Source organism: Delphinus delphis, chromosome 2, assembly GCF_949987515.2.
Source record: "Delphinus delphis chromosome 2, mDelDel1.2, whole genome shotgun sequence".
NCBI lineage: Eukaryota > Metazoa > Chordata > Mammalia > Artiodactyla > Delphinidae > Delphinus > Delphinus delphis.
In genome coordinates this window covers 37729799-37757366 of record NC_082684.1, presented here as the reverse complement: position 1 = coordinate 37757366, position 27568 = coordinate 37729799, and the positions used below count along the sequence as shown (strand labels likewise).

At 42.1% G+C, this 27568-nt stretch overlaps 1 protein-coding gene across 2 annotated transcripts in view; it reads right to left on the bottom strand.

Moving 5' to 3' along the window:
* Window positions 1-6726: 6726 nt before the first annotated feature.
* Window positions 6727-27568, bottom strand: part of ESR2 (estrogen receptor 2) — a 59529-nt gene continuing 38687 nt past the window's right edge. Inside the window, exons 6-8 of one of the 2 annotated variants that reach the window (XM_060004431.1) lie at window positions 26303-26436; window positions 8660-8840; window positions 6727-6913 (exon numbers count right to left, since the gene is read on the bottom strand). In XM_060004431.1, the coding sequence (XP_059860414.1) occupies window positions 6727-6913; window positions 8660-8840; window positions 26303-26436 (502 nt within the window). Of the gene's footprint in view, window positions 6914-8659; window positions 8841-25864; window positions 26437-27568 lie in introns of those variants that run through there. The other variant, XM_060004432.1, reaches the window with a different exon arrangement.

Here is a 27568-nt window from a genome sequence, read left to right as displayed (position 1 = left end):
ACATGCCGTGGAGCAACTAAGCCCGTGTGCCACACCTACTGAGCCTGCACTCTAGAGCCCAAGAGCCACAACTACTGAGCCCACGTGCCACAACTACTGAAGCCCATGCGCCTGGAGCCTGTGCTCTGCAATAAGACAAGCCACCAAAATAAGAAGCCCACGCACTGCAGCGAAGAGTAGCCCCTACTCGCTGCAACTAGAGAAAGACCACGCGCAGCAATGAAGACCCAACACAGCCAAAAATAAATAAATAAAATAAATTTAAAATAAAATAAAATTAAATATAAAGCCAGAAAAAAAACATAATGGAAAAGAATATGAAAAAAAAAAAATTGTTACTGACCCAGTTCCTCAGTTACCTGCTCTTAACCTGCATCTCTTGACACTCGGGAGACACCATGGACTCAAAGCAATCTCGGTCCCTCTCTCCTTCTCTGCAAAGTGCAAACCTTGGGGAAGCCAAGGAAGCTCGTCAGTAGATGAAGGCCAGATTTCAGCACTGGTGGCCCTTCTGTGGGTCAGACACCCCAGAACGTGTGCAATTCACCAGTAGCTTTATGTAAAGGGACCAGCTGAAGAGAACTGTCTTTACCAAATTGTTGGAAGTGATATGGACACAAAGGTACTGCTTTACCATGCAACCTCAAAGTCTCTTTTAACTCTAAAATAATCCATCTCTTTTCATGGATTACAATAACCGTAGAGGGAAATTTAAATGAAAATATTACCCAAACTTTTTCTTTAAGCCATTGAGTTGGTTAGAAGGTCCTTGCTCCAGGTTCTCCAGAGGCAAAAGGCAGAATATCTCTACCTCCTTCCCTTCTTCCAGCCCAAAGGAGGTGACTACTCTAGAGACCTTTTCTGCCTGTAAGGAGGGACTCTGGGGCAAGTCCAAGCTGCGGAGAAAGGAGAGTGTCATTTGCATTTTCAAGTCTAATGATGCACACCAACTCTCAGGATAGAGGCCTTTGAGTCTTGAGTCTGTACTCCAGGCTTCTACCCCAGGGACGCCTTCCTTCACCCACAGCTCAGTGTGTTCCCCAGCTCTTGTTATGAAATAATCTGTGTTTTACACCTTCAAGAGATTTTACATCTTCCATTCCCCACGTGCGAGAGAAATTTTCAAATGACCCTTGACATTAAGTTAGCGTCAGTATGAAGGAATTACTTTTCTCTCCATCCCTCGTGGGGTATAATACTAATTGACTCATATGAAGTAATTACAGAAAAGTACTCCCCGAACTGATGCATTGCATATCAGAATTTTCATATTTGTGAGCTGCATTTTACTTGAGCATACAATGCCTTTGGTCATAAATCACAGGTGTGAGATTAGCTGACTAAAGATTAAATTGCTGCTGTTTAAAAAGTCTTCAGCAGTTTAAGTCAGAGATTCTTAACTCTTGAAATTGTATGTAAGCATTTTGTTTATGTACCTTTGTCCAGGAAGAGTGTCTGTGCTTTTCATCAAATTCTTAAAGGGCTCTGCAAACCTAAAACAGAATAAAATTCAGAATAGAATGGGAACACTGACTACTTAGCCTAATTACTGAAAGTTCTTATACTCCCAACAAATACATTTTTAAAACCAAAATTATGAAAAAACACTTTATTTAGCTTATGTCACATTAAACTTTTCTGCAACAGTTCCATAGACATTAAAGGCACACAGCAAAGAAAAAGTAGTACCTGGAGGAATGGAAAGCAGGTTTCAAAATCTGCTTTCACACAACAGCAGACATTCATTTGTCAAAAGGCCCAAATTTAAAAGCCTGCTTAATGGTACAGAGCATTCATCTGAAAAAAATGACAAGTTATAGCCAGCCAGTGGGCTCTGAGGTACACAGGACCACTGAATAACAACGTTACAGGACCTACAGTCATGGCACTTAGACACCCAGCACAGAAAGAGAAACACAGCAGCACAGATTGTAGAGTTACAGGAACTGGTCTGGGTTAGCATATCGTCAGAGCTTTGTCCTTCCCTTAAAGGAAGCCCACCATCACATAACACTGACTGGCCCCACAAGTGAATAGGACCCTCGGCATTCAAAAAAAAAAAGAAAAGAAAAAGGATCCTTGACTCCAACGCAACAAAAAGGGTTATAAGAATAACACTGCAGAGAATGCACATCTTTGAGCTACCACTTTGAGCCAAAGTTCCAGCAACTTGGAGAGCTGTAAAGAATAAATGCATGTGTTTTGCACTGCAGTAGACTAGACTCCACAGGGAAGCATCAGTGTCTAAAAGGTGTGAGAATTTTACACGGGTAAGTTTCCAGCGAATCTACTTCACAGCAACACATCTGGGGAAAATGATGACAGGAGGAGGTGATGGCAGTGCCACCCACGAGCTTATAAGCCCAGGATGGGAGGGTAGGAATGATATAATTCATCTTATTTTTTCCCACCTGTCATGGCTGCTATTCTGTAAAGGTTCACGCAGACCCCATCTAAGCTGAGAAGGCAGAGGGTACAGTAGAAGGCAACCATAACGTAACCGTCTCTCCTCTATGCACCGAGACTCAGCTCAAGCAGCAGACTCCTACGGAAGCAAGTCTGTAGCAGGAGCAGTGCTGGCCAGGCAGGCAGAAGACCTGAATTCTGTCCCAGTTTTGCCGTTAAGTAGTTTTATGACCTTCAGCAGGTCCATTTACCCCTCCAGGCTTTAATTTACACGTGTACAAAAGATGGGACTGAACTCTCTTCTACTGGGTGTTCTGGAAATGGAGCCATTTAAACCAGAGTAGCCGCGCATGTCAGACTGCATTTGACGAATGGATTCTGCAGTCTAAGAGTATTCTTCCTTTAGTTTTTTTAAACCGCATGATTACTTTCAGCTCTGTCACTTACTCCCTTGTGTGACCTTGAGCAAGTTTGCTTAGGCTCTAGGTTCCAGACCCGGAAAACTGGGATAACAGCAGTTAGTATGAGGATTAAATATGAATGTATTGCACTGAGCACTGTGCCTGGCACACAGTCAATGTTCTGCAAATACTATTTTTGGGTACTAAACAACTTATTTTTATCATTTCCTTCATATAACCTTTATTATGTCTTTTTAAGATTTTTTAGCAGTTTAAAGAAATGTGTCAAATCTTAAATAAAAATGTTTCATTTCAAAATAGACAGGAAACTGAAGGTTCACCTTGGAATTTGAAAAAGTATCAATATATGCAAGTTTCTTAGCAGATTTAAGTAACAACCAAACTCGGTTTTCACATGCTAGAACATTCTAGAATTGCTTCAACATAGCCTATAGATATGAATATATAACGTAGCTCTGCCAAGAATTGGGAACTGATATTTTTTTAATGAAACTGAAAATAATTGGTCTTCCAGCTGAGTTAGCAGAGGAAGTAATCCAGATAAAGACTGTCTCACTGAAGAGCTTTTGTTGATTTTGTATTATTTTGTTTTTAATAGTTAAGACCCTCCAGAAATGATCTTGAGCTGACAACTTAATCTGCTGCTCCCACCACAATTTTTGAAGATAAATCTCTTCAAAAATTATTTTAGGGTTGAATCCTTTGTAGTTAGTCCTGGTGGACCCTGAGCATGTGACAGGCCTGAGGCCACAAGGAGAGGATGTGGTGGGGACGGAGGGAGATACAGTTGGAACGTGGACAACTCACTGTGCGGCTCTCCTGGGGTGGCCCATGTGGGTCCTTTTCAGCAGCTGCCAGCTCTCCCAGGAACCTGCGTGAACACTGCGCTAGTGGTTTCTGTATTAAGAATATTCCATGTTAATTATCATTAAAATTTGTCTATATGATTCCCATATTAGACACTCATGTTTTTGGAATTTAGCTCAAATCTCACTCATCCCCCACAACTAAGTTTGTCGTATTAAATGATCACTTACAAACCAAAATGTAGGAAAGGAATCTCACCATACGAGTCTAAGGCAAAGCTGAGCATTCCTTTTCCATGATACATAAAATGTAGTTGGGTGGGTTATTTTTTTCCCAATACTCAATTTAATTCTTGTTTACAGTTGTCAGGTCCTATCCTCTCTAATTAATTCTTTTAAAAACTGAATTTGAAAACACTGTGCTTAGCTATGGGAGAAATTTAAGTTGCCCATGGACCATTTGGGTCCAAAAGAAGACGTTTAAAAGAAAGCACTGTGTTTTGTTGTTTTTTTTAAAGAAAGCACTATTAAAGAGAAATGGCTAATCTTTAAAATGGACACGGAGGGTTTACTCAAAACCCAGAAAAACAGCAGCCTGACTTTGCACTTTGTCATCCTTAGAGGACACGTTTGGAGCAGCTGGGAACAGAGATCACACACTTCATCTGAAAAGGGGAAAGGGCCCTAGAATACTCAAAACAAAGAACACCTTTAAACTATAGACCTTATTATCTCAGCTGCCTACTTGGCCCAGACCCCAGTCTAAGAGACAGCCTTGCACCAGGGCGGCCTCTCAGGTTGGACTGACTGACCGGTTTCCTCAGCACACCTAGGTGAGACCACAGCCAAGAAGAAATGACCAAAAGTGTTACATGCTCCTCATGGGCTAAATCCAAATGCAGTGAAACAAGCAGCCCCAAGAAGCATGCAGGAGTGTCTGTGGAAAATGGGCAGTGGGCACTGGAGGAGTTTTCATAAGAGCGTGCACCGTGCGGGTGACACACAGGGTGCAGCACAGACAGGTGCTAGGACACCTGAGACAAATCGGTTGCCTACCTTGGCGTCAAAATCCAACCTGCAAAATTTCACTACATAGTAATGGGGTTGCGGCTTAGACCTCATTCTGTTTTGTTTTTGTTTTTTTATTTTTGCTTTTTCAACCTGGTAGTCTCTTTTATAAATACAATTAAGAGAATTTCATTGGCAAATAACTGTTCACGGCTGCCTTCCTTTGCCTCCTGCTTCCCACTCTCTAGCCTCCACCCCCTTGTTTGTCATGGGGGCTCCTAAACTGGCTGGAAAGAAAGAAAATTGACCTGCTGAAAAATACTGGTTCCCTCGTTCCTACAAAATCAAATATATTTGCTGTACTCAATCTTGCTGAGGCTGCAACAAGTCACTAAGAATAATTTCAAATCACCTCAGAATACAGACAACGGTGTGTTCTCTAGGTACATGGCCAAGAGTTTCTGATACAGCTTTGCTCAACTTTTTTAGTAAAACTGCATTGATATCAAAATTAAGAATTATTCAAGATCACACTGGCAGAAACCAACCTTGTGTTATTGAATGTAATCTTCCTAATGACTTTGGTTTACTGTGGCTAGCACATTTCTGTATTTACTATTTTCAAAAAGAAAGTGTGTTTAATCTCCTATCACAAGGTAATTTTTAAAAACATTGCAAAAATCACACATGATTATTTAACTACTCTCTTCCAAAGTATAGATGTAACTCGTTTTATGCATTCACTATGTTCCTGAAAATTTGTATGAAAATTTCAGTTTTTAAAAAGTGAGTTAAAATTGTAATTTCAGAGGTGCTTTGTCACCATGTCCTATTTATGTTCCACTTGGAATAAGAACTAATATTTTACTTTTTATTTCACCCAGCCCACCATATAAATGTTCTGATAAGAAAATATTCTAGAAGAGCCCTAGGGTATAAAAGAATTTTCTTGCTATAAATACTTACCCTAAATATTTCTCTTTTTTAAAGAGTTCACAATCTTGTTCAAGTGGTACGCTCACCCCATCTATACGGTTTGGCCCTGAACATGACACGCTGACGTGTGTGTAGCTGTTCATCCTTCCGTGCAACAGCATGCCTCACACACACAGCCTGAAGTGTCCCTGTCTCCCCTGGGTGGCTGAGGTGGCAGTTGTGGCTGCCCCAGGGGAGCACTGTGGCTGTGACCCACACCCACAGGAGAAACCCCATTCCTGCAAACACTGGTCCTTCCTCTAGCACACACACTGGGCCCCTTGGGACAAGAGAGTTTTAACAAAGGGCAATTCCAGGGGTAGGGGTATTTAAATATCCACACTCCTCCATGAAGGTGATCACACACACACACACACACACACACACACACACACACACGTAATTTGTAGGCTTTCTGAATGCAAACCAAGAGGGGGTGAACCTGCATGAAGGCGGCAGCAAGGTCTTGGGGGATGAACGTGGCTTGCATCTCAGCTTGACCACTGGTTCCCTAGGTCACGTTCCCTCTGGCCTTGGATAGAGTCACAGCAATACGTGACACCTGTCCTCACAGGCCTGTGAGATAGGTGTGTGGAACCAGTTAGTTGACTGCCGTCGTGGTTTTCAATCCTACAATCAAGTGGTCCAGAGGCAGCATACAAAGGACTAATTCTGTGGGCAGGTTAAGTGGCACAATAAGGCTTAGTCCCCTTCCTGTGCATGTGCCACGTTCTCTCCCCTTTCTACTTGACAACGCTTCCAAGTCAGATTTCCACCAGTCATTCCAAAAGCTGTAAGAAGATGTTTTCCGAAGGGTGGGAGGGAGATGGGAAGTGAGAGGGACCACAATGAGATCCCATGAGGCCAAGCAAGACATAAACGCTGCACTCAAACGTGCCCCCTGGTGACAAGGAGCACTGGCTTTCTCACCCTGACTCCCGGGAAGTAGGGAGGTCGGGGAAGGATGGTACTGAGGGGCCATATGAGGGATCACACAGCAGAAAGCCGATGAAGCCCGCCCCCTCCCGATGGGGCTCACGATTTGTGCTGGAGTTCACGCTTCGGCCTCTGACCTCCTCTGCAGCCTGACCACACCTCAGGGCTTGGCATCACTGAGCCTGGGGGTTCTGGGAGCCCTCTTTGCTCTCACTTTCCTCCACCAGGCTGCACTCGGACCCTGTGACCGAGGACTTGCTGCCGCGAAGTGTGTGGGCATTCAGCATCTCCAGCAGCAGGTCGTAGACGGGGACCACATTTTTGCACTTCATGTTGAGCAGGTGTTCCATGCCCTTGTTACTAGGGGGACAAAAAGGCGCTGAGATTCCTTCCTGAAGCAGCCAAGGGAAGTCTGACATCTTCCCCGACAGAGCCGGTCCTCCACCCCAACCCCTGCGCTTCTTCCAGCCCTTTGCTAGCTATGGTTCTTGCATCTGTCTCCTCCAATGATCTACACGTAAGGACAAGTACAATGTCCTGTGGGCCTTGGTGTCCCACCACCCACCCACAATGGCCTGATAGCACCGGCACATAGTGCAATGGGGTCTCGCTGTTCACCATAGTTATGTCTACACAGTCTTCGCAAACACTGAACCATTGCTACTGGGAGAAATACAGGGTTAGGTTCTGAGAGGTCCTGGTCCCAACATTTTCACCAGCCATTAATACATAACCTTGCTTCTTCTGAGTTATTGTTATAAAGACACTTTATTTAACACATACAGTCCATTCACTAACATTTAACTCACGGCCTACAGCACTAAAATTCATGCCTGAACAAAGTGTATCTAGCACGTATATTTTTTCTGTAGGGACATCACAGGTTTCTTGCACTTAGGAACACTAGAGAGCACTTCAGCACTATGCTTGGGGTCATTTTTAGACAGTGAAATCCCCAACAAAGTACAAGAATGGCAAAATGAGGCACTAAATAGACCACGTAATGGACCCTTGTTTACAGTATGAGAGCAGAAACGAGAAGGCAGAGCAGCACTTCGTGTGACCCCTGCTGCTAACGTAAGTATGGGTAACTCAAACTTTTTGCCATGCTGCACGTGTCCTCGAACGACCTCAAAAGTGCCGTGAGTATTGATTTGGGGGTTACCAATAAATTTTAGCAAGCAGGCAAATTCACAAATAGGAAATCTGTGATTAATGAGGATGGACTGTTTCTGCTCTGCAAATGGTCGTGTACTGAGTAATCATTAAAGAGGAAACAGAGGCGGAGGTCATTTCCATTTCCTCCCCCTCGGTAAAATTCTTGAGGTGTGTGTTGTCCTTTCTCACCACCCCTAGACTTCCCTCCTCGTCGAGGGAGCACCTACCTTCCATCCTCATGTCCCCTCTTCCAGCCCCATGGCAGGGCTACCCTCCTCCTGGGTGACAGCAAGCACTGAGCCGCATGGTACCAGCATGAAACCATCATCACACACCATCCCCCTCCACGAGCGCACACAATTTCCATATCCTGAATACACTCTACCCGCGCCCTGCCGTCCCAAACCTACTGGGCTCACTAGTTCTCTTAGGTCTCACTCTTAACAACCTGATGCTATCGTAAGAAAAGAACAGCTCTTAGGGAAGCCTTTGTGTACCTCCCCAAATCACCAGCCTCAGAGCTGATCTAGAGAAGCTGGGTTTAATCTCTTCAGGAAAAGACCTCAGGACCCCAGCCCTGGGTAGTGCAGAAAGAGGTGGCAGTTCACTCTAGGAGAGGAACTAACTGTCCCTCTCAGAGCTCCATAAACAAGCTAAAAGCCCCAGCAACTGAAAAACAGATGAGCCACACAGGACGCCATAAAAAGCTCCTATGAGGACCGTGCCACATTCAGTGCTCGCTGTGGCCGGTCTTTGGTTACAGGTGTGTGCACTGATGATGCACCCCCTTCCCTTTCAGGGGTTCATTTTCCCTTAAAGGTGGCAATTCTGCCTTATCCATCTCAAAGTTGCAAAACCCTTTTTCCAAAGCTCTTCACCCTCCTCTGGGCATGTGCACAGCCCCCTCCCACCACGCACCCCGTGGAGCGGCCCCCGCAGGGATTGTACCTGGCGTGCCTGACGTGAGAAAGGAGCATCAGCAGGTTAGCCAGGCGGACGGACTGCTGCTGGGAGGGGATGCCGCTCTTGGCGATCACCCAGACCAGAGCATCCGTCACAGCGTTCAGTAGATGAGCCAGTTTCCGGCTGCTGTCAGCCTCCTGGGGTGCCTCAGCTGAAGGGTACATACCTGGACAAAGCATAAAAAAGCTGCGAGTCACTGCCCTGAGAGGAGAAAACGGAAGTCGTGTGCTCAGCCATTAGGCATGCATATGTTCTCCAGAAAGGAGGCCAAAGTGATCTGGGTTGCTCTGACATCTGCATGTCTGGTGAAACCTTAAAAGCATGGCTTCACCTGTGCATGGTGTCCTTGTCCCCCAAGAGCCAGCCCTGTCACTGAGCTGGAAGGGAAAGCCTTCCAGCTGAATGCCGGATGAATGCAGGCAGACTCAACGGCCTCTCAGAGGGCCCCCTGGCCCAAAAGTGTGGCCTTGCCAAGCAGGAAATGTATCTAGTTGCCTCAAACCATGACATGGTGTATCTCAGCTGCAGCAACAAATACCCACACGGAGATGGTCAGAAAGTGAGATTAACTCAACTCCTAGTCCCTAAGAGGGCCCCTCATCTACGGGGAGTTTAATAAACATAAACTAATCACCACCGCTATGCCGCCTCCCCCCACCCGTGTGCCACGCGCAGACGGCCACGGCAGGGCCACTGCCACCTCTGTCCAGGCCCTCAGCATCTCACTTCAGGTGATGCCTTGCTGGAGCAGGAAGACCACCGGTTTGGAATCAGACAGACCTACTCTATATCCTCCATCTCTCGCTCTCTGACCCCTGACCAGTCACGCAGCTCCTCCAGCCTCAGCTCCTCACTGAGCAAAGCTTACAGGCACATGTCTACCTCCCCACGAGGTAGGTCGCTTCCCCCTTCCTGCCTGGCCCAGTGTCTAATTCCCCTCTGACTCTTGGGACTGAGATACTTGGCCTCCCAAAGGTTGCAAAACAACCGCTCAGGTAAACCTTGCCCTACTACCCCCTCGCCTACCAACCCCGACTCCTTGATTCCTGGCAGCAGGGAATTAATTAGCTTCCCTTCCAGGCTTTCGATTTCAAAGAATAAATAGCAAATACGTGAAGTCAACGGGGGAGCTGCCAACTTTTGACTGTAATGAGAACGAAGGATGGCTGGCACTCTATCATCCACAGAATTGGTTTTGGCAGTTTTTGTTCTCTACTTTTATTGGCATTTCCAGTTCAATTGATGCAACTCAGTTCAACTCAGTTCAATTAAGGCAAGGGACATACTGAACCACAACCATGCCAGTGCAGCGCTTCGCCACATCCCTAGGGGCATGTCCCTCCATGATGTCTGATGCTGCAGATTTAAAATATTCATCTTTGGCCCAGAAGCTGCTGCTTTAACCCATCTGCTCACCTGTTCCTCACAGGGACTCTTCCAGGCTCCCTGGCATGCTGGGGTCAAGCCTCCCATTGACCCCCATGGCAAATGACCTGCCCTCTCACTGCCCCCACCTTCCACTCAACATGCCCTTGAGTGTCCAAAATGAAAAATGCAGATCATGTGGTGCCCTTAAATGAATTCCCAGCTCTTGGGGTAGAGTCCAAACCACTTGGTGCAGTTAACAATGTACCAGGGCTCTCTCTGCCCTCTGCATCCTCAGTTCCCCGCACACCTCACCCTGAACACTGCTTTCAATTCCTTTAACAGGTGATGCCCTGAGCATACTGAGCTTTCTGCTTAGGAATGCTCTTCCTTCCCTCCCCTCCTCCACCCCTTCTCCTCCTCTTCTCCACATCCCCTCCTCTTGCTTATCTACATCCATTCCTCCTTTAGATTCCAGCCTGGTTATGAACTTCCTTGTGGAAGCTTCCCTGACTTCCCTCTGGTTTGGGCTCTCCTCTGAAGCGCCAAAGGTGCCCTGTGCTTCCCCAGCAGAGGGCAGCACGTTGTCCTACACGCCGGATGTCCTCATACACACGCTCTGACCCTCAGTGAGACTGGACATAAGTACTGTGCAGGCACAGACCCTATTTGTTTGCCTTTATATACCCGTCACCTATTACAATGACTGGCATGGAGTAAGCACTCATAAATGGAAGAATTAGACTGAAATTACATAGGTTCAAATTTTTAGCCAAGCACACCATTATAAATTGAAATGATAAATAGGCATGTTGATGCATATTTTAGGTACATACGTAGAAAATTATAAATCAAATGAAAGCTTAGAGAAAATTATTTTAAGCTTATTTTCCCTTAAAATTGACCCTGGCTGCATTAACAAGTACTTTCTTTAACTACCCTTTAGTCTATTCTGCTACATGAAATGTGCTCCATGTATTTCTACTGCCATAAAGAAATCTTACATTTTTGGATTCTAAAAGGAGTCAAAATTACGTACCTGTACATACGTCAGTCTAAAGTGACAAAAAGTGAAAATATAAAAATATTTGGCTAGTATACAAATGTTCACAGCAATATTACTCATAATAGCCCAAAAGTGGAAACAACCTAAATGTCCACCAACTGATGAATGGATAAACAAAATGTATATCCATACAATGGAAGATTACTGAGCCATAAAAAGGAATGAAGCAAGGCAGAAATAGAGACACAGGTGTAGAGAACAAACGTATGGACACCAAGGAGGGAAAGGTGGGGGGGATGAACTGGGAGATTGGGATTGACATATATACACTAATATGTATAAAATAGATAACTAATGAGAACCTGCTACATAGCACAGGGAACTCCACTTCACTGTACAGTAGAAACTAACACAACATTGTAAAACAACTATACCCCAATAAAAATAAAAAATAAAAAAAAAAGCAGAATGCCAAAAAAAAAAGGAATGAAGTACTGACACATGCTGCAACTTGAATGTGAAAGAAGCCAGCCACAAAGGTCTACGTTTTTATGATTCCATTTATATGAACTGTCCAAAATGGGCAAATCGATACAGACAGAAAGTAGATTAGTGGCTGCCCAGGACTATAGGTGGGACGGAGATTGGAGAGTGACAGCTAGATTGGGGAGTACAGGATTTCTTTTAGGGTGATGAAAAATGTTCTAAAATTGGTTTTGATGATGGCTGCACAAGTCTATGGATATACTAAAATCCACTGAATTGTACACTTTAAATGGGTGAATTGAATGGCATATGAATATCACAATAAAGCTGTAATTTTAAAAAGTAATAAAGTGAATCTTCAGAACCAAAATTGCAGTAACACAAAAGCTCCTCAGTACCTCCTCACGTCTGACCAAGGCTCCCCTCAGATAACCTGTGTTGGCTATTGGGTCACCTTCTTCATAAACGAGCAGTCACTGCCAAGGGTGAGCCCTGGATCTTCTACAGGCTGTGGGGTCAGCACAGCTCCATACAGGGCTCAGGGTCCACCACTGATGAGGGGTTTGGGGATCGGGGTCACTGTGGTTCTGTAAAGGCACGTGCTGTATCAATTTTACATATGGGGAAAGGTTTTACGTACAAAAAGATTAACCTATATAAAATCATCCTGGGAAGGAACTGGGCTGTAGAATGCCCATTTGGCTGCCTGTCTCTTTTCAGTCAGCAGTGCTGTGCCTGCACTTTGGGCATTCACATACCCTCTTGCTCATCAGACATGTAGGTACAGGGTAATCGCTAAGTGGCAGGCCCCAGGAGGGGCAAGAGACAAGACACAAAGCCCCCAGGATGCTCACTGCCCAGACACACAGGAAACGGTAAGGATTAACTCCTTCCAGCCCCCAAGAGTTAAGAACATCAGATTTTCTTTTAGAACCAAATTAAATGACTTTTCCTAAAACTAAAGAAATACAGTAAAAATGTCAAGATCTTGGCACACCACCACACACATACCAAAGAAAGTAAAATAAAATCAAGGACACAATTTCCTTTCCTCTTTATCGCCTGGGAACAGCTGTGTCCTCCTTTCACCAGCCCACCTGATGACATTCTGAGCAGCACATGGGGAGAGATGGGCAACCCCCCAACATCTGCCACGTCCTAAGGGTTCAAAGGATGAAGATATAAGCTCGTCTCAACTGAAAGCAAATAAATCAGAAGAGATAAAGTATTTAATAAAAATTCCAGAATACTAACCAAAGGAAAACTGTTCTGGCTTTTGGGAGGTGTATGTGGGGTTTTGTTTGCCTGTTTGCTTTGAGGAAAGAACCTCTAGCTATGACCATCCCCTTTATCACCACCTCCTAACCCAGCACCATAAGAACAGACTGATGTTGGAAAGGTGCTGGTGACATGGACCCAGGAGGCTGATACCTACAATGCTTTGCCCCCATGTTCTCCATCAACAGGAAAGCACCCATCTGGCCTCTTCAGCATCCTTCTGTGTGTCCTTTTGTATCTTGGCCTTCTCCGCCCACCCACGTCATGGGAACCCTCCCCATAAACTCAGAGTGAACCAAGGCTTGAGCTGATATCTCTTAATAATTTTCTTCATGTAAAACAGGCTTACCTGGTTCTAACTATTTCTTTCATTTAATGAAAAGTGTCATCCATATGAAAACTTTGTAATGAAAAGTCACAAAAGTTTGCAAAGCCCTAAAATTATTTGGATGCATAGATCTTATTCCTAATTTTAAATATTTTAAAAGACTAATTATTTGCAGATTGATTCCACTCTGTTTCCTAGATTCAGTAGCCTCTAATTCTATCCAAGGGAGGACTTCCCTAGTCTCCAGGTTTCTGGGTGACAAGATGGCTGGTCTCAGGACTTTTAATTTGGATACGCTGTTACATTAAGTAAACACTCACATAACACCCTAGAGTTTCTAAAACACTTTAACAAATATTGTAATAGGTTGTGTTAAATGCAACATTTTCTGTTGTCTCTGAGTTTCACGAGCCATATCAAAGACTGAGTATATATAATAGAGTAATGCCAGGCACCCTCACATCTTACCTATGCACCGCGGAAGAGGATTTGCTGAGAGGGGAGTTCGGATGGTGCTGCCCTCACCCCATCTCTCCCCAACAGAGAGGAACATGCTCTTCTAAGCCTGGTAAGGATCAGAGCCCTCATTAACTATAAGAGTGTATATCCCTATTCTGGACCAAAAGCATTGTATCTAGTTCATTACTGCTAAGATTTTTATTAGGATCAAGTTGAATTTACAGACTATCTGTGGGGAAGACTGACATCTTAACATACTGAATCTTTTAACCCATTAACATCTCTCTCCATTTATTTAGGATTTCTTATTTCTGTCAGCAATGTTTTGCAGTTTTCAGTGTGTGGTCTCACATTCTTTGTCAAATTTAACCTAAGGTTTCACAATTTTTTTTTTTTTTTTTTTTTTTTGCGGTACGCAGGCCTCTCACTGTTGTGGCCTCTCCCATTGCGGAGCACAGGCTCTGGACGCGCAGGCTCAGCGGCCATGGCTCACGGGCCCAGCCGCTCCGCGGCATGCGGGATCTTCCCAGACCGGGGCACGAACCCGCGTCCCCTGCATCGGCAGGCAGACTCTCAACCACTGCGCCACCAGGGAAGCCCAAGGTTTCACAATTTTTGATGCTATTGTAAATAGTATTGATTTTTTATTTCAATTACCAATTATTCATTCCTACCATATAGAAATAAAATTATTTTTTATATATTTCCCTTATATCCCACAATCTGGGTAAACTCACTTTTTTGTAAACTCTTTGAGTTTTCTACACAGATTACCACATTTTTCAAATAAAAAGTTTTACTTCTACCTTTATAATCTGGATGGATGTCTTTTATTCTCTTTTCTTGACTTATGACACTAAAACTTCCAGTAAAACATTGAATAAAATTCGTGAGAGTGGACATACTTGTCTTATTCCTGATAACAAGCAAGTATACCATTAGCTGTAGATTATTCATTAATGCCCCTGACTAGGTTAAGGAAGTTTCCTTCCGTTACTAGTTTGTTGAGAGTTTTTAGAAGGAATGGGCATTCGATTTTGTCAAATGCTTTTTCTGCACATATTGGAATAATCATATGGTTTTTCATTATTATTCTGTTATATGGTAAATTATGTTGATTTTCTTTTCTTAATAAATATGACATGGTTTTATTTTTCTCATTTATTTATTTATTGAATTAAAAAAATATATTGAATAAATATTGCATCGGGTCTTAGTTGCAGCACGTGGAATCTTTCATTGCGGCACGCAGGCTTCTCTCTAGTTGTGGCGCACAGGCTCCAGAGCACAGGGGCTCTGTAGTTTGTGGCACACCGGCTAGTTGAGGTGTGCAAGCCCAGTAGTTGTAGCGCTTGGGCTTAGTTGCCCTGTGGCATGTGGGATCTTAGTTCGCCGACCAGGGATCGAACCCGCGTCCGCTGCACTGGAAGGCGGATTCTTTACCACTGGCCCACCAGGGAAGTCCCTGTTGATTGATTTTCAAAAGTTAAAGAACCTTGTATTCCTGGGAAAATCACACTTGTTCACAATATATTATTGGATTCTATTTCTAAAAAACAAATTTGAGAATTTTTGCATCTGTATACATGAGAGATACTGGTCTGCTGTCTTCTTTTCTTCCAATATGTTGGTCTGGGTTTCCTATCAGAGTAATGAGTTGGAAAGTATTGCCAACTCCTCAGTTTTCTGCAATAATATGTATAAGCTTGGTATTAATTATTCCTTAAATGTTTGGTAGAATTCTTGCAGAAAAGCCATCGGGCCTAAAGTTTTCTTTGTGGGAAAGTTTGTAACTACAAATTCAATGTCTTTGATAGATATATAGCTGTTCAGAATTTTTAAGTTTCTTTTTGACTGAGTTTCAGTAATTTGTATCTTTCAAAGAATTTGTCCATTTCATCTAATATTCAAGCGAATTGGCATAAAGTTATTTATAATATTACCTTATTATTCTTTTTAATATCTGCAGAAAAATAACGTCACCTATCCCACTACTGATACTGGTAACCTGTATCTTCTTTCCTTTTTTCTGATCAGTCTGGCCAGAGGCTCATCAATTTCATTGATCTCAAATAATCAGCTTTTGACTTTCTTGCTTTTCATCTACTATTTTCTTTTTTTCTGTTCCATTGTTTTCCACTCTATCCTTTATTATTTCTTTTCCTCTGCTTATTTGGGGTTTCATTTTCTCTTCTTTTCCTAAGTTTCCTTAAGGTTGAAAGCTGAGGTCCTTAATTTCAGACCTGGCTTTTTTAATTGAAATATAGTTGGCATACAATTCTAAGTCAGTTTTGGGTGTACTACATAGTGATTTGACATTTGCATACATTATGAAATGATCACCACAATAAGTCGAGTAACCATCTGTCTCCACACAAAGGTATTACAATATTTTTGACCATATTCCTAACGTTATATATTACATCTCCATGGCTTATTTTATAACTGGAGTGTGTATCTCTTTTTTTTTTTTTAATTTTTATTTATTTTTGGCTGCATTGGGTCTTCATCATTGCGTGAGGGCTTTTCTCTAGTTGTGGTGCGTGGGCTTCTCATTGCGGTGGCTTCTCTTGTTGCGGAGCACAGGCTCTAGGAGCATGGGCTTCAGTAGTTGTGGCATGCAGGCTCAGTAGTTGTGGCTCATGGGCTCCAGAGCACAGGCTCAGTAGTTGTGACGCACGGGCTTCTCATTGCAGTGGCTTCTCTTGTTGCGGAGCACAGGCTCTAGGAGTGTGGGCTTCAGTAGTTGTGGCATGCGGGCTCAGTAGTTGTGGCTCACGGGCTCTAGAGCGCAGGCTCAGTAGTTGTGGTGCACGGGCTTAGTTACTCCGTGGCATGTGGGATCTTCCCGGACCAGGGCTTGAACCCGTGTCCCCTGCATTGGCAGGCAGACTCTTAACCACTGCACCACCAGGGAAGCCCTGGAGTTTGTATCTCTTAATTCCCTTCAGTTACTTCATGCACTCTCTCTCCCCTCCAGCAACCATCTGTTTGTTCTCTGTAGTTTGTTCTCTGTATTCATTAGTCTATTTTTGTTTTGTCTGTTTTGTTTTTTAAATTCCACAAATAAGTGAGATCATACAGTATTTGCCTTTCTCTGACTTACTTCACTTCACATAATACTCTTTAGATCCTTCCATGTTGTTGTAAATGGCAGGATTTCACTTTTTTTAATAGCTGAGTAATATTCCATTGTATGTGTGCATACATACATACATACACACACACACACATCCCACATCTTCTTTATTCACTCATCTATTGACAGACACTTAGGTTGCTTCCATATCTTGGCTATTGTAAATAATGCTGCAGTGAACATTGGTGTACATGTAAACCAGAATACACATTCTTTTCAAGTGCACATGGAACATTCTCCAGGATAGATCACATGCTAACCTACAAAACAAGTCTTAATAAATTTAAGAAGGTTAAAATCACATCAAGCATCTTTTCTGACTACAACAGTGTGAGACTAGAAATCAACTAGAAGAAAGAACTGCGAAAAACACAAACACATAGCATACTACAAAAAAAAATCAGTGGGTCACTGAAGAAATCAAAGAGGAGATAAACATATACCTGGAGACAAATGGAAACACATGATCTGAAATCTATGGGATGCAGCAAAAGCAGTTCTAAGAGGGAAGTTTGTAGCAATACAAGCCTACCTCAAGAAAAATCTTGATATATTCCTTTTATTGGAATATGGGCCTTGAATGCTATAAATTTCCCTCAAACTATTTTTTTTAATTAATTTATTTATTTATCTTTGGCTGTGTTGGGTCTTTGTTGCTGTGCACGGGCTTTCTCTAGTTGCGGCGAGCTGGGGCCACTCTTTGTTGCGGTGCGCGGGCTTCTCATTGCAGTGGCCTCTCTTGTTGCGGAGCACGGGCTCTAGGCACACAGGCTACAGTAGTTGTGGCTTGCCGGCTCTAGAGTGCAGGCTCAGTAGTTGTGGCTCGCCAGCTCTAGAGTGCAGGCTCAGTAGTTGTGGCACACAGGCTTAGCTGCTCCGCGGCATGTGGGATCCTCCCAGCCCAGGGCTTGAACCCGAGTCCCCTGCACTGGCAGGCGGATTCCCAACCACTGCACCACCAGGCAAGCCCTCCCTCAAGCTACTGCTTTAGCTGCAACCCCAACATTTTGCTGTGTTCTACTTTCATTTTCAGTTAGTTCAAAATGCTTTCTAATTTTAATTTTGATTATTTTTCTGGGATCCATGGATTATTTAGATATATGTTATTTGGTTTCCAAACGTTTGGAAATTCTCCAAGATCTTTCTAATATTGGTTTCTAATTTAGTTCCATTGTGTCAAAGAAAATGCTTTGTACGAATTAAATTCTTTTAAATGTATTCAGACTTGTTTCATGGTCCGGGATATAGTCTATCCTGGTAAATATTCAATGAATACTTGAAAAGAATGTGTCTTCTGCTGTTTTGGGGTTGAGGGTTTTTAATATGCCAATTAGGTAAAGTTGGCTGGCAGTGTTATTCAAGTCTTCTCTATATTTACTGATTTTCTGTCTACTTATTCTATCAATTATTGAGAGAGGGGTATTAAAATATCCCACTATAATAAGGGATTTGTCCATTTCTCCCTGCAGTTTTATCAGATCTTACTTCATGAGGTTTGAGGTTCTCTTATTTGGTGCATAAATGTTTAGGATTGTTATGTCTTCTTGACAAATTGACTCATTTATCATTATGAAATTACCTTCTTTATTCCTAGATATATTCTTTGCTCTAAAATTTACTTTTTCTGATATTAATGTAGCCACTCCAGCTTAATACTCTGTTCATTTTTTAAACCCTTTTTACTTTCTATTCTTTTTTGATAGTTTCTATTGCTCTTGCTTAACAGGCACTATTGTTTCTTCTGCTATGCCTAATCAGGCGTAAATCCATCAAAACATAGTTTTCACATTTAGAAATTTAATTTGTGTGAGTTTCATATTTTCCATGTCTCTCCTTAACCTGTTCATGCTTTCCTCTACTCCTTGGACATATGGAATATAGTTACAGTAACTGTTTTAATGCCCTTGTCTACTAAGTCTATCATCTGCATCACCTGGTGTCTTTTCCAATTATTGTCATTTTCCTCATAATAGGTCATATTTTCTGCTTCTTTCCATGCTTGCTAACATGTGATTGGTTTACCCTGTTAAGTGCTGGATATTCTTCCATTCCTTTAAATAGTCTTGAGCTTTATGCAGTTAAGATGCAGTTAAGTTACTTGGCAATAGTTTGATCCTTCAGACTTGCTTTTTAAGTTTCATTTGGTAGGAGCAGGGCAGCCTTTAGTCTAGGGCTTATGTTACCTCACTACTGAGGCAATACCTTTCTGAGTACTACAACCAACATCCAGTAGAGTAGAAGGTTTTTTCCCTGTGGCTGGTGAGAACATGAACTATTCCTGGCCCTGTGTGAACTTCCAAGTGTTGTTCTGCCTGCTCCTTTCTGGTGGTTCCTTCCCTGCCCTCGGTTAGAATCATAAGCATGAAATTAATGCTCAGCTGAAGACCTGAAGGGGATCCTCTGCAGGTCTCTAAAGCCTCTCTGTCCGGCTCGTTCCTCTCCAGTTCTCTCCCCTGAAAATCCTAGCCTTCCCAAATTCACAACTCTGCTCCCTCATTTCAGGGAGACCACTGGTGTCTACCTGGGTTACTTCTCCCTGTATTGCAACCTGGAAACTGGCTCCAGGCAGTAAACTGGTCAAATGGATCACCTTGTGTCTATTCTCTTGGGAGTCACTGTCCAATGTCCAATGTCTGTTTTACATATTCTGTAGGGTTGTTTAAATTCCAGGTGGCTAAGTGGATTCTGTCCCTGTGTTTGTTTTCAAGTTAATGCTATAAATAATCAAAAAGAAAAAAGCCTGTAACTTGAGATGCTTATAATCTAGCATGGAAAAGACTCACCTCTCCTGACAGTGGAAATTTTCCATCAGAAACAGAACCCCATTTTCCTAACAGCAACGCAGAACAGAATAACTTCATTCTGAATGCCGTTATGACTACCAAACCAAAAAAATTTCTTAAGAAAAGATTTCTTAACTTGGGATTTACTGTAAACAAATCCTACTCACTTACTGTCCCAAGTGGTAATTACATCACATGCCTACCTCACCCTCTGTAATTCTCTCTACATGGCAGTTCTGTCAGATGCTGCAGGAGGAATGCCGTAGCCTTAGGCTTTCCCATTTGCACAGATGTTTCTAGTTTCCCAACAACACAATATGATGTCCAGAGGCTAAAATGACTGTGAGGAGCCTTGCCAAACATAAGGCTTTACACTGCAAAGTGGTGTAACAAGAAGCAAACTGCTTTCCAAGGAGCACTTTTCTGCACAGAAAAGAGTTCTAAATTATTTCTGCAAGTAAGAGAAGCCCCATAATCTGGCATTTGATGATCCTCCTGTACCACGGTGGGAATGAACTTTCCAAGGAAATCTTTCCTTTAACAAAGACAAATGACAACAAAAATCTGAGGTAACGTCTGTAGGTAAATTCAAAGAGAAGGTCAGAAAAAGTTGATTTTCTTCCACAGTTTCATATGTCCCACCTGGACATTTCCTATATGCACATCAACTTAATCACTGATGTAAGCTGGGCCCTCATATTATTTTATAGAAGGGGAATGGTAACAATAAATGTCAAGAAGGTGCCAGAAGCTCCAAAGCATTTAGGAGTCTTCTTGGCTTTCCCTACAATTTTCATTTGTCCAACAACTTACCATTTCTACTCACAAATGTCTGCTTTCTAGAACTGCGGTAGGGAGTGTACTGGGTGTGGGGGAAATGTCCTGTCAGGCAAGTAAGGCCAGATTGAGATCCAACCAGGAAGTACCCAAAGGTTGTCTTCAGGGTCTCTGAGTCTCACATGACCTTCAAATTCCTTCTTCATTCCCCCTCTCCTCTCCTTTAAGACCTAACTTCCTCCCCCCACGCCCACCTCCTGATCCAGCTATCTCCAGGACAGCTCTCCATGCTCTATACCAGGGTTACTCAAAGTATCATCTGTTACCAGTTCACAAAGAGAGAAGAAGAAATTGAGGGTAAGCATTTGGAAACTTTTACAGTAATTGATAGAGTAATTTTAAATCAGTTGAATGTAACAACAAAATACTACGGCTTGTATTTTGCACTTTTCTTTTTCTAGTACTTTATTTTTATTTTACAAAAGTAACTATCTACATGAAAGGATATACCATGTTCTTGTACTAGAAGAATCAATATTGCCCAAATGACTATACTACCCAAGGCAATCTATAGATTCAATGCAATCTCTATCAAATTACCAATGGCATTTTTCACAGAACTAGAAAAAAATTCTAAAGTTTAAACGGAAACACAAAAGACCCCAAATAGACAAAGCAATCCTGAGAAAGAAAATTGGAGCTGGAGGAAATCAGACTCCCTGACTTCAGACTATACTACAAAGCTACAGTAATCAAAACAGTATGGTACTGGTACAAAAACAGAAATATAGATCTATGGAACAGGACAGAAAGCCCAGAAATAAATTCACACACCTGTGGTCAACTAATCTATGACAAAGGAGGCAAGAATATACAATGGAGAAAAGACAGTCTCTTCAATAAGTGGTGCTGGGAAAACTGGACAGCTACATGTAAAAAAATGAAATTAGAACACTCCCTAACACCATACACAAAAATAAACTCGAAATGGATCAAAGACCTAAATGTAAGGCCAACACTATGAAACTCTTAGAGGAAAACATAAGCAGAACACTCTTTGACATAAATCACAGCAATATCTTTTTTGATCCACCTCCTAGAGTAATGAAAATAAAAACAAAAATAAACATATGGACCTAATTAAACTTAAAAGCTTCCACACAGCAAAGGAAACCATAAACAAACAAAAAGACAATCCTCAGAATGGGAGAAAATATGTGCAAGCAACTGACTAGGGATTAATCTCCAAAATATACAAACAGCTCATGCAGCTCTATGTCAAAAAAACCAACAACCCAATCCAAAAATGGGCAGAAGATTTAAATAGATATTTCTCCAAAGAAGACATACAAATGGCCAAAAAGCACATGAAAAGATGCTCAACATCACTAATTATTAGAAAAATGCAAATCAAAATTACAATGAGGAGGGGCTTCCCTGGTGGCGCAAGTGGTTGAGAGTCCGCCTGCCGATGCAGGGGACACGGGTTCGTGCCCCGGTCTGGGAAGATCCCACATGCCGCGGAGCGGCTAGGCCCGTGAGCCATGGCCGCTGAGCCTGCGCATCCAGAGCCTGTGCTCCGCAATGGGAGAGGCCACAACAGTGAGAGGCCCCCATACCACAAAACAAAAACAAACAAACAAACAAACAAAAAATTACAATGAGGTATCACCTCACACCGGTCTGAATGGCCATCATCGAAAAGTCTACAAACAATAAATATTGGAGAGGGTGTGGAGAAAAGGAAACCCTCCTACACTGTTGGTGGGAATGTAAATTGGTACAACATTATGGAGAACAGTATGGAGGTTCCTTAAAAAACTAAAAATAGAACTACCATATGATCCAGCAGTCCCACTCTTGGGCATATATCTGGAGAAAACCATAATTTGAAAAGATACATGCACCCCAATGTTCATAGCAGCTCTATTTACAAAAGCCAATACATGGAAGCAACCTAAATGTCCAACTACAGATGAATGGATAAAGATGTGGTATATATATACAATGGAATATTACTCAGCCATAAAAGAGTGAAAAATGCCATTTGCAGCAACATGGATGGACCCAGAGATTATCATGCTAAGTGAAGTAAGTCAGATGGAGAAAGACAAATATCATATGATATCACTTACATGAGGAATCTAAAAAAATGATACAAATGAACTTATTTACAAAACAGAAATAGAGTCACAGATGTAGAAAACAAACTTATGGTTACCAGGGAGGAGGGGAGGAGGGATAAATTAGGAGATTGGGATTGACATATATACACTACTATATATAAAACAGATAAATAATAAGGACCTACTGTATAGCACAGGGAACTCTACTCAATACTCTGTAATGACCTATATGGGAAAAGAATCTAAAAAAAGAGTGAATAGGGACTTCCCTGGTGATCCAGGGATTAAGACTCCGTGCTCCCAATGCAGGGGGCCCAGGTTCGATCCCTGGTCAGGGAACTAGATCCCGCGTGCCACAACAAAGATCCCACAAGCAGCAACGAAGATCCCCCATGCCGCAACTAAGACCCAGTGCAGACAAATAAATAAATATTTAAATGTTAAAAAAATTAAAAAAAGTGGATATATGTATAACTGATTCACTTTGCTGTACAGCAGAAACTAACACAACACTGTAAATCAACTATACTCTAATAAAAATAAAAATAAACTATCTATAACAATTTGGAAATTATAAAAGAAAAAGAAACCTGGTGCTTCACCATAGAGAGTTTGAGAAGCACTGCTCTATGTGTTTCCCTTTCAACAAAACCAGTGCCAATGCCCAAGAGCACCTATTAGAGAGGAAATGAATATAGGCTGGAGGGGGAGAGGTCAGCTGCTCCCACATCAGGAGACAGCCTGCGACCCATGTGGCCACAGGTTCTGCATTGAGTTTTGGCTTCAGGAACTGCTGCTTAGTCTGATTTAAAATAAAGTAGCATAATACCATCTCACAGATTTCTGCTGTTTCAAACACTATGCTCTAAAATTGGATAAAATCTAGGTAATAAAGCCCCATACGTTGCCCAAATGAAGTCTGTAAGTCATCACTTGAGAATTACAACCTGGACATACATATTATTTGAGAAAGAAAGAAAAAAAAGACAAAAAACAATAACCTAAAGGCCCAACAAGAGTAAACAGCTAAGCAAAGCAATCAATACCTGGTACAGCAGCTGGATTGAATACCATCAGGTAGACAGCAAACTGAACAGGATGAAAACTACACAGAAACTTAGAAATGTGTGCAAAATAATACGTCTCTATTAATTGTAGCAATGTTTATAATGGTTAAAAAAAATAGAAAACGTATATTAAACAAAGGCCCATCAATAGAGAAAAGGCTGAACGATGTAGACAATGCCCTTGCTTCAAAGACTGAGTTAGAGCTCTCCTCACTGTCCTGAAGGGATTTCACAGCACTCTGAAAAGGAAAAAAGCAAGATGCAAAGAAGTGTTTGTATGTAGTGTCCCAAGTTTTTTAAATGGGGGAAAAAAGGTCTGTGTATATACCGGAGGTGAGGTATTATTTTAAATGATTATTAGAGGATGGAAGAAGGTATCAAGGCTACCCTCTGGTTGTTAAGATTAGCTACTTGGTATTAAATTTTATTCATTGCTCTTCCTGTCTGTATGGAATAATTTATGGTCAGTCAGTATTAATGATTTCTATATATATCTCCAAGTTGGGAAGTTGTATATAATATGTTTAATAATGATTAAAATACTACATTGAAAAAAAAAAAAAAAAATTAGCTACTTGGTGTCTGGGTGGAAGGATCAAGAAAAAATGGGATCAAAGCAAGCCTCCTTCAAAGTTTCCATAACTTTTAATACAAGATGCTATGCTGTTTATGTAAAATTTTATATATGAGCATATGTGTACATATCTGTCTCTATCTCTCTATCAAGAGCTGTTAAAGAACAGTCACCGAAGATATGGTGGTTATCTAGGGCGGAGAGGGGGGATTCCCAGTGATTTTTATTTTCTTCTTTGTATGTTTTTCTTTTGTTTGAATGTTTACAATAACCAGGTATTATTTACATAATAAGAAAAAAACAGCAAAGCTACAACATACATACATCTTAGATGCTTTCCTCATTACCCACCTCTAACCCATATATTTCCCTCAAGTCAGGTCCCTTTCTCCCAGGCCCCTCCACACCAACTTAGTTCTGGCTCTCATTGTTCCTAATAACTCCTGTTAGGCCCCTTGCCTCAGTCTCTCCCCTCTCCTGTCAGTCCTCCGCACGGAAGCCAGAGTGACCTTTCAAGAATGCCTATCTGGGGCTTCCCTGGTGGTGCAGTGGTTGAGAGTCCGCCTGCCAATGCAGGGGACACGGGTTCGTGCCCCGGTCCGGGAAGATCCCACATGCCGCGGAGCGGCTGGGCCCGTGAGCCATGGCTGCTGGGCCTGCACGTCCGGAGCCTGTGCTCCGCAACGGGAGAGGCCACAACAGTGAGAGGCCCGCGTACCACAAAAAAAAAAAAAAAGAATGCCTATCTGTCCATGATACTTCCCTGCCTGACCCTCTTCTAGGACTGCTCAATGCCCCAGGCAACAATTCTCAACAGGAGTTACACTCAGTAATCTTCAACACTGCATTTTACAACCTTGTCCACCTCCCCCTGCTCTTCCACGGCATGACTTGCAGCTCCTGGCTTATCCCCGTCCTTTCATTCTTCCCTGCCTACCCCTCCCACCTGCCCATCAACTCATGCAACACCCAAACATCGTTCCCTTCTGCAACCACTTCAGCACTTCTCCTGTCTTCCCAGAGTACTCAGTGCTATGTACACACTTTGTGATAGCACTGAGATCATTCTTTTTAGCGAATTTGTTCTCTCTCTCTCTATGAGCCATGGGAGGGCAGGAATACATATATCCTCAACATCTTTAGTGAATGAATGAATGAAATGAATGAATAAATGAACCTGTAAAAGCAGAACCCAAAATAGTAAATATAAATGCATGTTAACCATGTAAAAGGTCCGTATAAACACTGAAAAGGGGCTGAAAGTCCAGTTATAAAATACATCAGTCATGGGGATATAATGTACAGCATGGTGACGACAGTTAATAATGCTGTATTGCATATTTGAAAGTTGCTAAGAAAGCAGATCTTAAAAGTTTTCATCACAAGAAAAAAGTTTTGTGAACTATGTATGGTGATGGGTGTTGACTTATTGTGATCATTTCTCAATATACACAAAATTCAAATCATCTGGGACTTCCCTGGTGGCGCAGTGGTTAAGAGTCCACCTGCCAACGCAGGGGACACGGGTTCAAGCCCTGGTCTGCAAAGATCCCACATGCCACGGAGCAACTAAGCCTGTGCACCACAACGACTGAGCCTGCGCTCTAGAACCCGCGAGCCACAACTACTGGAGCCCATTTGCCACAACAACTGAAGCCTGCGTGCCTAGAGCCCGTGCTCCGCGGCAAGGGAAGCCACCACAATGAGAAGCCGCGCACCACAACAAAGAGTAGCCCTCGCTCGCTGCAACTAGAGAAAGCTCTCATGCAGCAACGAAGACCCAATGCAGCCAAAAATAAAGAAAGAAAGAAATAAAAATAAATTTATAAAAAAATTCAAATCATTTATGTTGTATACCTGAAACTAATAGTGTTATATGTCAATTACATCACAATGAAATAAATTAAAATGTCAAAAAAAGAAAAAAGGATGAGAGGTAAACATTTTGAAGTTCGTTTTTTCCTTTTCCAGTAGAGTGGTTTCAGCTACTTTTTAAATTACTACCAGTAATTCACCCAACGAATAATTTATATTCAAATTACCAAAAGTTAACTACAGTTTAAATGCCTATAAAATGAAACAGAAAAGTCCGAAAGAAAGCCATTTTCCCCTTTTCAAATAAAATATGAAATTCAGAAAAAAAAAAAAAAAAAAGAAATTCAGTACTCCTCAACACCATGCCAGCTCTAGAAACAGCATCTCTCCCCCATAAAACATGGCCCAGCTGTGTGGTTACTTACTGGAGTTGAGGAGGATCATGGCCTTGACACAGAGATATTCTTTGTGTTGGAGTTTTAACTCGCGAAACCTTGAAGTCGTTGCCAGGAGCATGTCAAAGATTTCCAGAATTCCTTCTACACATTTCCCTTCATCCCTACAAAAGTCCATTTAGAAATGTAAGGAACATACAGCTTCCGGTAACCATCGAAAGCAATAAGGAGTATTTTCTTTTTAATCTCAAGTTTCATCTTGTACACCCTTTAACTATAACAAGATAGTAATGAGACCACACCCAGAAATGTGAAATTACTAAAATTATTTTTATATAAGGAAGACAGGGCATTTCCTAGAAGTCCATAAAGCAAACATTTGAATATATACTCTTTAGGCAACAGTGTGCACTGGAAGTACATTTTCCTCCTACCTATTCACCAAATGTTTTCTTAAAGGAATACCATTTCTGTTCATTATTTTTGATCTAAACTATGTCAGCCAACCAGCCCTCAATATGACACATATTACTAAAATGATACAGTCCATGTTCTCATCAAAAAACTCTGAAGTATTAATGAGGAAAGACTGAACATTACAGAAGCAAATATCCCAAGAAGAAATATTACTTTATATCTAGGGCTTAACTCTCACATCCTGGTGGTCAACTAGAAACTGGTGGGGAAACTAAGAGACATTTAAATGCAGTTTGAAGAAAAGCTAATATGACATACAAAGAAACCACAATTACAGAAGATGGACTAGAATCAGGAAAGGAAGGTAGAAATGGAGACATGGTAATTTTGATGTGCCAAAGATTATTTTTAAGCAAAAGTTTTAGACAAACTTTGGACTATGTAATCGAGATTCTTTTGAGCACTCCTTACGGAAATGAATGTTTAAGCATACTTTTGAAGTAAATTACTTGAACTGTACCTAGAAAATACCAGCTTCAATTCACTCCAGCCAGACACACATTATTCCACCTCACTGCTCCCAAAACAACTTCCATTATCATTAGTCATAGAGCTACTGGAAGTCCTTGACAAGCAAGCAGTTAAATGATTTCGCCACGAAACATTCATTTGCTTCTAAAAGCCTGCAGTACACAGCAAAGGGCAGCTATGGTGGCCATGAGTTTCTGCAAGTTTCATTTTCAGTCTCTGTAGCAGCCCCTGAAGGGGACCTGAGATCTTCAAAGAACACTGGCTGGTCCCTCCTCCTTCTCCCAACCCCAAGCCAGGACATTTCCAGTGATGGTAGTAGTTGGAGAAAGGGCCTCTGTAGAGTTCAAA